The sequence below is a fragment of the Anas acuta genome, chromosome 1 (assembly GCF_963932015.1).
Source record: "Anas acuta chromosome 1, bAnaAcu1.1, whole genome shotgun sequence".
In the NCBI taxonomy this organism is placed as follows: Eukaryota; Metazoa; Chordata; class Aves; order Anseriformes; family Anatidae; genus Anas; species Anas acuta.
Genome location: NC_088979.1, coordinates 124,247,617 through 124,259,495, shown reverse-complemented (window position 1 = coordinate 124,259,495; position 11,879 = coordinate 124,247,617). Strand labels below are relative to the sequence as shown.

Below are 11,879 nucleotides of genomic sequence, written 5' to 3'. Positions count from 1 at the left end.
TAGGACAATTTACATTTATTTTAACAACAAAAAACAACCAAGTAAACAAAACAACCAACCAACCAACAAACAAACAAACAAAAGAGAAACTTTGTGTTTTCTTAAATTAACTTTAAAAAAATAATTTCCTTAATTATCTTGTCTTCTCATCTATACAGAGTGCTTACTAAAAATTATTCATCAGTAATTTCAGTAAGAGAGTATGAGAAAGCTATTCTGTATCACCCACCACTTCTTAAGTTAAATTTTCCAAATGTGGGAATGCTCACCAGTTTTCTTTGAAAGCATTTTTCTCATCTAATCTAAATGATCATAACAGATTAAGCAGTGAATCACATTTTCTAATTCATTTTGGAATATTCTACATATAGTGGCTTTTGCACAGAAAAATTTCCGTATAAATTGATATTTATGGATATAATGTATGTGAACAAAAATACTGTGATCACAAATAATGAGATTTCCTGAGATTCTTCTCTGAATCTGTGATAATTTCTTCTACAATAATGAGCACCTTAAAGCTTAATGTGTTAGGCAATTAACAATTTTCCAAGCATCTGCCATGCCGCTTCCTGAAAGACATCAGAAAATCTCAAGTATCCATTAACAGAAGTAATATACTTTGTGATGCTAAAATAGAATAAGAGACTAAATTAAAATTATCTTTCTATGGGGTATCGGGGAATACTCCACACTATTGGATAAATTTTCTTGGGCTTTAGTAAGCATACAGTTTTCTTACAAAAACTCTTAATATGAAAAACAAATAAGGATTAGAGATGTTTTCTGGAAAAGGAATTATAATGTTAATGGTAGTAAGCATGGTAGAAAGTATCAGAGCAATCTAAGTGCATCACACACAAATAGGGCAAAAGCATTTCCACGCTGAAATAGTGTTTATTTTGATTCTGCTGTTAATTTCATTCATAAAGACATACCACTGCAATAGAGAATGGCTATCATCAGGCATTTTAAATGTTGTTTCTCATGACAAATCTGATAACTGATTTTGGTAACTTATAGGCTACAAAGGCTATATCGCGTTCCTATTTTGCACATTTATTTATGCTAGTTTACATAGCCAGTTTCTTCTCCCTCCTCCGACCAAGCTTCATGGACAAATCAGAGCACGGGGAGGGGCATCAGTCTCTAGCCTCTTCTCTCTTAATGCACACTGTTCTGGAACTCATCACACAATGGCCAGAGGAAACCCTCAAGAGAGCTGGAGAGACTGTGGACATCTCCTGTTACCAGAATGATAGCCACCAACTTGCCTATATGTTCTGGTACCAGCAGCCTCCAGGGAGTAGCCTGAAGTTAGTAGCACGCATTTCTCTGTGGTTGCAGAAGTCTTATATGGAAGGTTACAGTGAGGCCAAGTTTGAGATCAGCAGAGACAATAGTGAACTCTCTGTTATAGCTATCAAGAATGTGACACGCAAGGATGCAGCCACGTATTTCTGTGCTGCGAGTGATCACACGGTATCGTGAGGGGGTTGAGCACTAACATAAAATCCCCACCTTGCCAGAATGGGAGACAAAGTCTCTGAAAAATGTGAGACAGATTGGAGAGGGGCAGAGGAAGAGCAGAAGGAACTCAAGGGCAAAGTAAGTTAATGGAACCGGGACTCTTTGGAGGAAAGAGGGTCAAGCAAACCAATGCAGCAGCACCTAGTATTTTTGAAGACAAAAACCCTGTAGACATACAAACACACAGGTCGGCATTAAGAATTGAGGCACTGCTGGCGTGGTTAGTAAAAGGCAGCAGATACTTCTCAGGACTAGTGCTGCGGCAGCACAGGCGTGTTCTGGGCCACTAGTCCCCACAGCAGGCCCTACCGTGGCACCAAGCAGAGAGAGAGGGTGGTAAGAGAAGGTTGGCTGTTGAGGGAGGAGAGCCCAGCCTCTGGCAATGGACATGGGAGGCTGACACCAGTCCAGGTGGGAGGAAGCATACCCAGGGCACCAGGCATTCAATCCACTGTGGAGAGGGCAGCCCCTTGGCAGCTTCACAAGTAACAATGTGCCCTGGCAGACACTTTTAGCCACCTGCTCCACACACCTCTTAACTGCCACAGGAACGCATACAGTTCTGAGCAGGACTAAGGCACCTCCTAATGGCAAAACTGCATGGCCAGAGAAAGGAAACCGCAAAAGGCTGCTCTCACATGGTACATCCATTGTGACAGCCAGCTGTGGGCAGAAACTGAATACGTCTTGGCCAGAGCACTGCCTAACTAGGCTTGCAATTTCCATAACCCACCTCCTCCTTTTAAGGCTCCCTTCTACACCCAGGGAAGGAACTGTCCATCACCCCCGTGTGGAAGCACATGGTGTCTGGGCAAAGCTGTGGTCTGGTCTGCTCATGGGAACGTCAGGCACCTCAGCATTGGTACATGGGACACTAGTACTGTAGGCAGTCAGTCAAAAAGGAGCTGCAAAACAGCACATCCTTCAAGCAGCACTCTGCACCCTAGGTGGGGCCTCTCTGTACCCACTTCCTCCCAAGGCCTCAGGAAGCCCAGACTAAAATACAAGACTCTCTCTCTTTCTATCTCTCTCTCACTCTTTTTTTTTTTTTTTTTTTTTTTTTTATACTTCAGCAGTTTAAAAAACAGATCATCCACTCTCAAAGGCATACATGACATCACAGGGGGCTGGGTTGGTAATCTCCTTAGAGGGAAAAGGTCTCTCAGACAGTCTCTGTGCTACCTGCTTACGTCAAGCAGCGGACACTCCTGACCCCTTCCCGGACTAATGCCAGAGCTTGCAGCAGAAGTCCTGAATCCTTGTTCCTAAGTCCTTGATGACAGACATATAGTGAAAGTACCGCATCCGAGCCCCTCCCTATTCTCCGTGAATCCCAGTAATAAAGAGGGCACACCAGTAGGCGCAAAGGTGCTGGAGCTCATGGCACAAACAGATCTCAAATGGAAAACTCAGAGATCATCCAGGAGACAGGCCCCATCAGAAAAGAATTCAGGCTGTTCGTCGGGAACTCTGAAGGATGAACTGATTCCTTTGTGTTCAGGTTCAAATTAGAACATCTTCCCTCCCTCTCTCCCACCTCCTCCTCTTTCTTTAAGATGAGGAAGCTGTCCGTGGAATGTAAATGCCCTCTTCTGATCACCGTGGGTGAACATCCCACAGGCCCATTTTTCGGGCTCTTTCCAAACATAAACTCCTGGGGTGGGTCCAACTCTCCAGCTGCAAACAATTCTTTCATTGAGTGCAGTGGCACTGCAGCAGAACGCTGGTGGCTCCAGGGGCATGGGAGAAAGGAATAAGGAGGGTTGCTAAATGGAGAGCAGCTGTGTTGGGTATTATCAGTGGTCTGGCAATGGCAGCTTGCATTTCTACATGTAGAAATATGTTCTCCTAGTTCAGGCATTTCAGTCAGCTGTGTCATTGCTATACTCAGATAAAATAAGTAAATTTGTCCAGTCTGATGCAAGATCCTGGGAAAGGGAAAGCTGGACAAACTGTATGCTGACAAAGATAAAGCTCTCCAGGAGCATAAAGCAGAGGAGTTTCTGAGGCTAGTCCTCATCCACATCACAGAGCTTGGTTGTGGAGGCACCATGCATTCTCTCTTCCTCTTTCTATCTTGCTGGGAGCCACTGGTACATTCTTTAAAGCTGCTGAGTCTCACTACCTGCACACCCGAGCAAACCTTCTCTCACAGGCTCTTGCCTTGTCCTCTCTACTGGCCCTTCTCTTTCCCCAGTAGCATTACATTCTGTTTTTCCTCAATTTCCACCCATGTCAGAGACAAGGACAGTCTCTGACAAGGAGCAGTTTCTCCTGACAAAACCTGAAGTGGCAAGAACTGGCAGGGACTGGACAGGCCCCATGGTCATATCCCTCCTTCTCATATGCTAAGTGCCAATGTGCCCTAGGGGCAGTGGAGACCATATAAAGCTTTCACACATCACATAGAACATATTTTCTTCTCCTCTGGGAAGAGCTATAGCGTTTCAAGTGACTTCCGTTTCCTTCTTTAAAAGCAGGGTTAAAAAAGAGTGATGGGGAATATCCGCTACCAATTCCGCTGAGATGTACACCACTCTCACAGACAGAGCATGCCCTTTCTACAAATCTTTCATGGCCAAGGGACAGGTATGAATCTCTTTAGAGCTTCCGGAAAATGCATGAGGGATAACAACAAAAAGGGAGGAAAACGTGAAAACCTCAGTTAGCTAGGACACGCTTGGCAAACTAGAAAAAGCAGACTGATCATGAGGTGGTGTCTAGTCACAGCTTTTGCTTTCAGGAAAAAAAGCAGTTTACACTGCCTCAGGGTCCTTTAGGGAAGGTCTTTCTTGACACACTCTACATATCATGTGCTGGATGAGATGGGTTAAACACATCATTTAAAACTGGAACTCCCCAGTTCTCTATGTATGTTCAGGGCCCAGAGCTTCTGCCAAAGCTGCTCTCTGTCCTTCCTTTCTTAACTGATTTCCCTCGATGCTTTACACTGCAGTTCATGCCTGGGGTATTTTTCCCCGTTTGCTGTTGGCTGCCTTTCCCTAGCAGCTAGTCTGTGTTACCTGCTGGACCCTGGTGGACACAGTCCGCCTGTCTCGAATGTCCTGGAGCAAGTGAAGGAGAACATATCACTGCCCACAGGTGTTGCCTGTAGCCTGATTGCTCTGTGCTTCCGGATTCTACCTCCTGTCACACCTAGTGCCATAGCAGTAATGGCCACCATCAAAGCTGTTACGGTGCCAGTGAGAAGAAAACTTTGCAACTGGCAGGAGCAAAATGGAACTCTGCTCTGCTGCTGTAGGAACCCGCTCCCCAGAGACCTGCTCCTTTTCTCAGTAAGAGGACCAGGAGCAAAGAAAAGGAGGTGCCTGGCTCAGAAGACTTCTTGGATGGTGGAATAGTACCATATTTCCATAGCCTAACAGCCCAGCAGCTCTAGGGTGCTGCTCCCAGTGCACACACCTGAACCGGAACAGCACGGAAGGTTCAGGAGGAGCTGGTGGAAGGCTGCAGGGAACCCCACTTGTCTCTGACGAGCTGCAGTCAGAGCCTCCTTAATAAAAAGGAGACTATCGGGAGGGTCAGGGCTCACCTGACTGGAGACAATTCTTGCAGAAACCTTTCCACTCGACTCTCCACCACTCGACTCTCCACCTCACCACCCTTGCAGGAATCTTGCACTTTTCCCAGTCTCTCCTCAGCCTCTCTTTTTTTCCTCGCAAGCTCCCCATCCCAGATTCTCACAACAAAGAGGCAGTTTCTAGGTTTGGAGAGGCTAAAGTTGCTCTGTACTGGCCCAGTTTACACTGCCTCAGGGTGCTGTGGGGGAGGTTTCTCTTCCACCCTCTATAGATCATGTGTTGCATGAGATGGCTTAAATGTACACTTTAAAACTGGGACTCCCCAATCCTCTATGTCCTTTTGGAGGCCAAAGCTTCTGCCAAGGTGGCGATGTCCTTTCAGGGCCCAAAGCTTATGCCAAAGTGGCTGTTGAGGGTGGCTGAAAAGATGCAGCAGAGCCAGCAGAAGCAGCGGCAAGCTATTTCAATCAGGTGTCACCGCTGTTTCATGGCCACTCAACAGGTGATCAGTTCCAAGGCAGTTGCCTACTGCAGAGGAGCAGCAAGAGGGCGCTTTTCTGCATTGAGGCCGCTCAAGGCTTCTGAGGCAGCCACCACGACCCAGCCGCCCTCATGAGGCTGCCTGATGAGGTGCAGGCGGAGCCAGCAGCTCTCCCTATCATATGAAGGCAGGCCCTAGGAAGCATGAGCAACCAGGCAGGAAGCACTCACTGAAGTGCTTGCCAAAACCACTATGGAAACCCAGACTGCGTGCCTGCCCAAAGATGTGGCTGTTCAGGTCTCTGGCTGCAGGGAGTGCCTGAGCCTGCTGCTGCCAATGGTGGGTGAGAGATACTGCCTGCGTGAGGTGCGAGCGGGTAGAGGATGTGATCAGCCTGGTGGCAGAGCTCAAGAAGGAGGTTAAGGACTATCAGGGAGTGTGAGCAGGAGTTGGGCTGGTGGAGTCGCTCCCTATCACGCCTGAGAGAAAGGCACTGGGGCAACGCACCCAAAATAGTGGTGGACCTCCCACCCTGTTCTTGTTGGGCAGATGGAGGGGGCCTGAGAGATGGAGAGGAATGGATACTGGTCCCTGTTTGGCATCGCAGGCGGCCCCATCCCTACCCGCCTCTCCACCCCAAGTGCCCTTACACACTAGATTTGAGGCCCTGGAGTGCAAGGGACAGGGTGGTGAGGATGTGGGGGAAAGGCCACACAGGACGCTGTCTCAGGCAAGGAAGTCGCCTCCACTCCTCAAGACTTCCTCCACCAAGAAAGAAAGAAGGGTAATGGTCAAAGGCGACTCCCTTCTGAGGGACAGAGAGGGCCTGCAAGCTCCCCATCGCAGATTCTGACAGCCCAACAGCTCTAGGGTGCTGCTCCCAGTGCACACACCTGAACCGGAACAGCACGGAAGGTTCAAGAGGAGCTGGTGGAAGGCTGCAGGGAACCCCACTTGTCTCTGATGAGCTACAGTCCCCAAAGTAAATGTTTGTAAGGCTCGTTAAGTTAGATATTTATTTGTGCTGTTGTCTTCTTAGGGAAAGCATTAGGGCGGGAGGGTAGTGGCCAAGGAGCCAGGTGGTTGTCAAGGTATCAGTAGGCTGCAATGGTCTCTTGGATCCAATCAACATAATTGCAGACCTTGGTGTAGACACCAGGATAACCCTTCAGAGCACACCCGATTCCCCATGACACAATGCCCTGGAGTTCTCCGTTGCACACAACTGGTCCACCTGAGTCACCCTGGAGGGGAAAATTTAGAGGCACAAGATGATTTAAAAGCAGAATCTCACCCAGAAAGTTTTTGACTTGGCACAAAGAATCCAGGGAATGCAAAACAAAGCGCAGCAGGCCCTGATACGGGAGCACAGAGAGATACCCCCCCGTCCTTGCTCGCCTCCCCTAGCCCCCCAGAATTCACTGGTACTGCGCTCAGTGCCAACCAGCAGATGCGGCTGGGCCTGCTATTTTCAGTGAAGTCCACCCTGCATCCAAAGCCTGCTGGAAAGGGTGCGTCAGAAGAGAGCAACTGGCGAGAAGGAGGCTGAAGCTAAGCAGGCTGCCAAGCTCCGATGTATACCGTGCAGCCTGGGGCACCCTGGCAGTGTGTGGCCCAGGGCTCTGCGCAGGCATCAACTCCTACCTGGCATGAGTCTTTCCCACCCTCCAGGAATCCTATGCAGATCATGTTGCTGGTGATTTCACCCGGGTAAGCATCTTGGCACTCTTGGTTAGTCAGAATTGGCGCTTGCAGGCACTGGAGGAGTTCAGGGTAGTAGGCTGCCGGGAGAGCAGTAACAATTTTAGGTTTTGTCTTGGGACTCAGTACTGTCAGTGATCAGAAAGACCAACGACCTATATGCGAGAGCCATCCAGCAGAGCAGGGTAAAGTAAAACAGTGAAGTGCATTGTAGATTGAGACACACTGGCAGGGCAGCGTGAAGTCAGGGCAGCGTGGAGGACTTTCGGGCACAACAAGAAAAGGCTGCAAAGAAGGGGTGAACTGTACATAGGTCTCACGAGCATGGTGGTAGAGCAGGAGAAGTGTGAAAGCTACATGCGGTGTGTGTAGATACTCACTGCCACTGCTCAGTGTGTTTCCCCAGCCCGAAATCAGGCACTCCGTCCCCGCCTTGGCACAAGAGGTGGGCAGGGCTATGGGTTGAACGTCAGCACTGTAGTCCACGGCGGATGCCAGCTTGATCAACATAATGTCATTATTAAGGGTTCTTGAACTGTAGTTAGGATGGCGAATGATTACGGAAGAACTCCTGACTACTTCACTGTCTTCCTGCACATCAATGTTGTACTCTCCCAGCCTCACTTGTATACGGCTGCAAAATTGTCAGCAGAGAAAAGCAGCAGTTAGCCACGGGTAGAACAACTGGCTGCCACGTGGGGACCAGCAGACACTTGAAAGCGAGTAAGGGAGTGCTGTGCTAATCAATGGTTTCTGTGTCACGCAGCTCTAGGAACTTCATGATTTCATGGAAGACTGAGTTGGGAGAGCATTGCCAGATAGGCAAGAAAAGGAGATTCAGTTTCCCATTTCTCCCTCTGCACAGAAGTGTGCCCTAAACTCAGGACGAGGGAGATCCATGGAGAAAGTCTGGAGGAATGAGAAAGAAGAAAGCGGTAATAGTAAGCCCCATGGATGTGTAAATGTAGACCGAAGGGCATGTTAGGATGCACAGAAAAGGATGCTAGGAGTGCAGGAATACTGGAAAGACCATGTAACACAGCAGGACTGAGGCTAGGGTTTCTCCTTTGGCTTCAGGTACACCATGCGTTGCCCTGCCCTGTCCCTCCCTCCATGCATGCATGGTCTTCTCTTGAGAGGCACCGGCATTCTAGATGTGGTAGGTTTGTAAGATTTGAGCAGAATCCACCCGGATACACAACCCAAGCCATACGTACGATTTGTAGCAGTGAGCAGCTGACACGACCCACTGGTTGTTGATGAGGGATCCTCCACAAAAGTGATAGCCAGCATTCAGGGACACCTGGTAGGGAACTGAATGCTCTGGGCAGTTGTAGCCTCCCACAATCTTGTCATCATCAGCAGCTCTAGGGAAAGCAACTGAGGAAAAGAGAATTGGGTTTCACAGCACCATGCCTGAATCCGTTCTCTTAAAGTGTAGCAACAGCCAGTGAGCTACAGAGAATGAGCAAGAGCCAAGACAGCTTGAAACTTCAGAAGTCTTCAGGCAACTCCTGAAATATCCTGCTGAGTTCTTTCTGCACTACTCTGAAACACCAGGCTTTGTACCACCTGAAGTCAGGAAGAGAACAGGAGAGCACAAGCTGCCAAAAAACTTCATAAATGAATTGTATGCAGCCTTCACTGTGTTCCTTCCGGGGCACCTTTGGGTTGGGATGCTACAGCTGTGCCATGGTAGAAAGCGTATGGAAAATGCGAAAATGCAGTTGAGAGAACTTCTTCATTTGCAGGGGTGAGACAAAGGGTGAGCAAGAGAGGTAGAAAAACTTGGTAGTGAAGGATTCAGAGAGAACACAAAGGCTCCACAGAGTTGGAGGATGATGTCACAGCAGAATGTAAGAAAGAAGATATTTGTTGAAGCCAACAGAACAGTGGTCTCCAGCCTTTTTGATTGCATACCCCTATCAGTAAAACACCTTCCCACAGCCCTGACATATGTCTATTTGTTCATTTCAAAGTTACGTACTTGCCCTACTGAACTTCAAATGTTTTCCTCCCACACTGTAATGCACAACCCCAGAGGTGCATGCACCCCATTTTAGAACCCACTGCACTAGAACATTGCAGGCTGGGATCCTGCCTCTGACCATCCATTACAGAGGCAAGGAGCAGAAGATGACTTCATAAACCGCAATGGACTTCTCTTTCACAAATGTGTTGCCCGACCATCCACCCTATCCTCTTCCCCTCTAACTCACCTTCACCCCCCCCAGATTTTTTCAGGCCATGTCCTTTGCTGTTTTTGAACCTGCCCAAATGCCCAGCTGTCTTTCATACTCCCTAATTCTTGTAGACAAGGAGACAGCAAGCCCTGCATTGTTTTATGCATCCTTGTCTTGTCCAACCTTCTCCACTTCTCTAGGAGGCTGAGAGTCTATGTCTCTGACATGGGTGGAAATTGAGGAAAAACAGAATGTCATGCTACTGGGGAAAGAGAAGGGCCAGTAGAGAGGACAAGGCAAGAGCCTGTGAGAGAAGGTTTGCTCAGGTGTGCAGGTAGCTAGAAGATCAGTATCATTAGAGAACGTACCAGCGGCTCCCAGGCAGGAGAGAAGGAGGAAGAGAGAATGCATGGTGCCTCCACGACCAAGCTCTGTGATGTGGATGAGGACTAGCCTCAAAAACTCCTCTGCTTTATGCTCCTGGAGAGCTTTATCTTTGTCAGCCCATGGTCTCTCCAGCTTTCCCTTTCCCAGGATCTTGCATCAGACTGGACGAATTTACCTATTTTATCTGAGTACAGCAATGACACAGCTGACTGAAATGCCTGAACTAGGAGAACGTATTTCTAGAAATGCAAGCTGTCATTGCCAGACCACTGATAATACCCAACACGGCTGCTCTCCATTTAGCAACCCTCCTTTCTCCCATGCCCCTGGAGCCACCAGTGTTCTGCTGCAGTGCCACTGCACTCATTGAGAGAATTGTTTGCACCTGGAGAGTTGGACCCACCATAGGAGTTTATGTTTGGAAAGAGCCCGAAAAATGGGCCTGTGGGATGTTCACCCACAGTGATCAGAAGAGGGCATTTACATTCCACGGACAGCTTCCTCATCTTAAAGAAAGAGGAGGAGGTGGGAGAGAGGGAGGGAAGATGTTCTAATTTGAACCTGAACACAAAGGAGTCGGTTCATCCTTCAGAGTTCCCGACGAGCAGCCTGAATTCTTTTCTGATGGGGCCTGTCTCCTGGATGATCTCTGAGTTTTCCACTTGAGATCTGTTTGTGCCATGAGCTCCAGCACCTTTGCGCCTACTGGTGTGCCCTCTTTATTACTGGGATTCACGGAGAATAGGGAGGGGCTCGGATGCGGTACTTTCACTATATGTCTGTCATCAAGGACTTAGGAACAAGGATTCAGGACTTCTGCTGCAAGCTCTGGCATTAGTCTGGGAAGGGGTCAGGAGTGTCCGCTGCTTGACGTAAGCAGGTAGCACAGAGACTGTCTGAGAGACCTTTTCCCTCTAAGGAGATTACCAACCCAGCCCCCTGTGATGTCATGTATGCCTTTGAGAGTGGATGATCTGGTTTTTAAACTGCTGAAGTATAAAAAAAAAAAAAAAAAAAAAAAAAAAAAAGAGTGAGAGAGAGATAGAAAGAGAGAGAGTCTTGTATTTTAGTCTGGGCTTCCTGAGGCCTTGGGAGGAAGTGGGTACAGAGAGGCCCCACCTAGGGTGCAGAGTGCTGCTTGAAGGATGTGCTGTTTTGCAGCTCCTTTTTGACTGACTGCCTACAGTACTAGTGTCCCATGTACCAATGCTGAGGTGCCTGACGTTCCCATGAGCAGACCAGACCACAGCTTTGCCCAGACACCATGTGCTTCCACACGGGGGTGATGGACGGTTCCTTCCCTGGGTGTAGAAGGGAGCCTTAAAAGGAGGAGGTGGGTTATGGAAATTGCAAGCCTAGTTAGGCAGTGCTCTGGCCAAGACGTATTCAGTTTCTGCCCACAGCTGGCTGTCACAATGGATGTACCATGTGAGAGCAGCCTTTTGCGGTTTCCTTTCTCTGGCCATGCAGTTTTGCCATTAGGAGGTGCCTTAGTCCTGCTCAGAACTGTATGCGTTCCTGTGGCAGTTAAGAGGTGTGTGGAGCAGGTGGCTAAAAGTGTCTGCCAGGGCACATTGTTACTTGTGAAGCTGCCAAGGGGCTGCCCTCTCCACAGTGGATTGAATGCCTGGTGCCCTGGGTATGCTTCCTCCCACCTGGACTGGTGTCAGCCTCCCATGTCCATTGCCAGAGGCTGGGCTCTCCTCCCTCAACAGCCAACCTTCTCTTACCACCCTCTCTCTCTGCTTGGTGCCACGGTAGGGCCTGCTGTGGGGACTAGTGGCCCAGAACACGCCTGTACTGCCGCAGCACTAGTCCTGAGAAGTATCTGCTGCCTTTTACTAACCACGCCAGCAGTGCCTCAATTCTTAATGCCGACCTGTGTGTTTGTATGTCTACAGGGTTTTTGTCTTCAAAAATACTAGGTGCTGCTGCATTGGTTTGCTTGACCCTCTTCCCTCCAAAGAGTCCCGGTTCCATTAACTTACTTTGCCCTTGAGTTCCTTCTGCTCTTCCTCTGCCCCTCTCCAATCTGTCTCACATTTTTCAGAGACT

General features: G+C 48.6%; 1 protein-coding gene and 2 gene segments (V, D, J or C); 2 read left to right on the top strand and 1 right to left on the bottom strand.

The window, feature by feature from the left end:
* Positions 1-11,879, top strand: part of LOC137865324 (T-cell receptor beta-2 chain C region-like) — a 76,136-nt gene that overhangs the window by 14,053 nt on the left and 50,204 nt on the right.
* LOC137865311 (T-cell receptor beta-1 chain C region-like) overlaps positions 1-11,879 on the top strand; it is a 96,371-nt gene that overhangs the window by 47,415 nt on the left and 37,077 nt on the right.
* Positions 5,893-10,289, bottom strand: LOC137865354 (trypsin II-P29). The gene is made up of 5 exons (XM_068700362.1): positions 9,806-10,289; positions 8,472-8,634; positions 7,635-7,888; positions 7,198-7,334; positions 5,893-6,797 (listed from the first exon to the last, which is right to left on the bottom strand). Exons 1-5 carry the CDS (start codon positions 9,846-9,848, stop codon positions 6,648-6,650), a joined length of 747 nt encoding a protein of 248 aa, XP_068556463.1. The 5' UTR covers positions 9,849-10,289; the 3' UTR covers positions 5,893-6,647.

What these genes read in the sequence shown, in the direction of transcription:
- LOC137865354 (XM_068700362.1), bottom strand. Translation starts at nt 9,848, where the DNA reads ATGCATTCTCTCTTCCTCCTTCTCTCCTGCCTGGGAGCCGCTG. An exon ending in GCTGCTCACTGCTACAAATC is followed by an intron (nt 7,889 to 8,471) that starts GTACGTATGGCT and finishes ACAATTTTGCAG; the next exon opens with CCGTATACAAGTGAGGCTGG. An exon ending in AAACACACTGAGCAGTGGCA is followed by an intron (nt 7,335 to 7,634) that starts GTGAGTATCTAC and finishes CTCTCCCGGCAG; the next exon opens with CCTACTACCCTGAACTCCTC.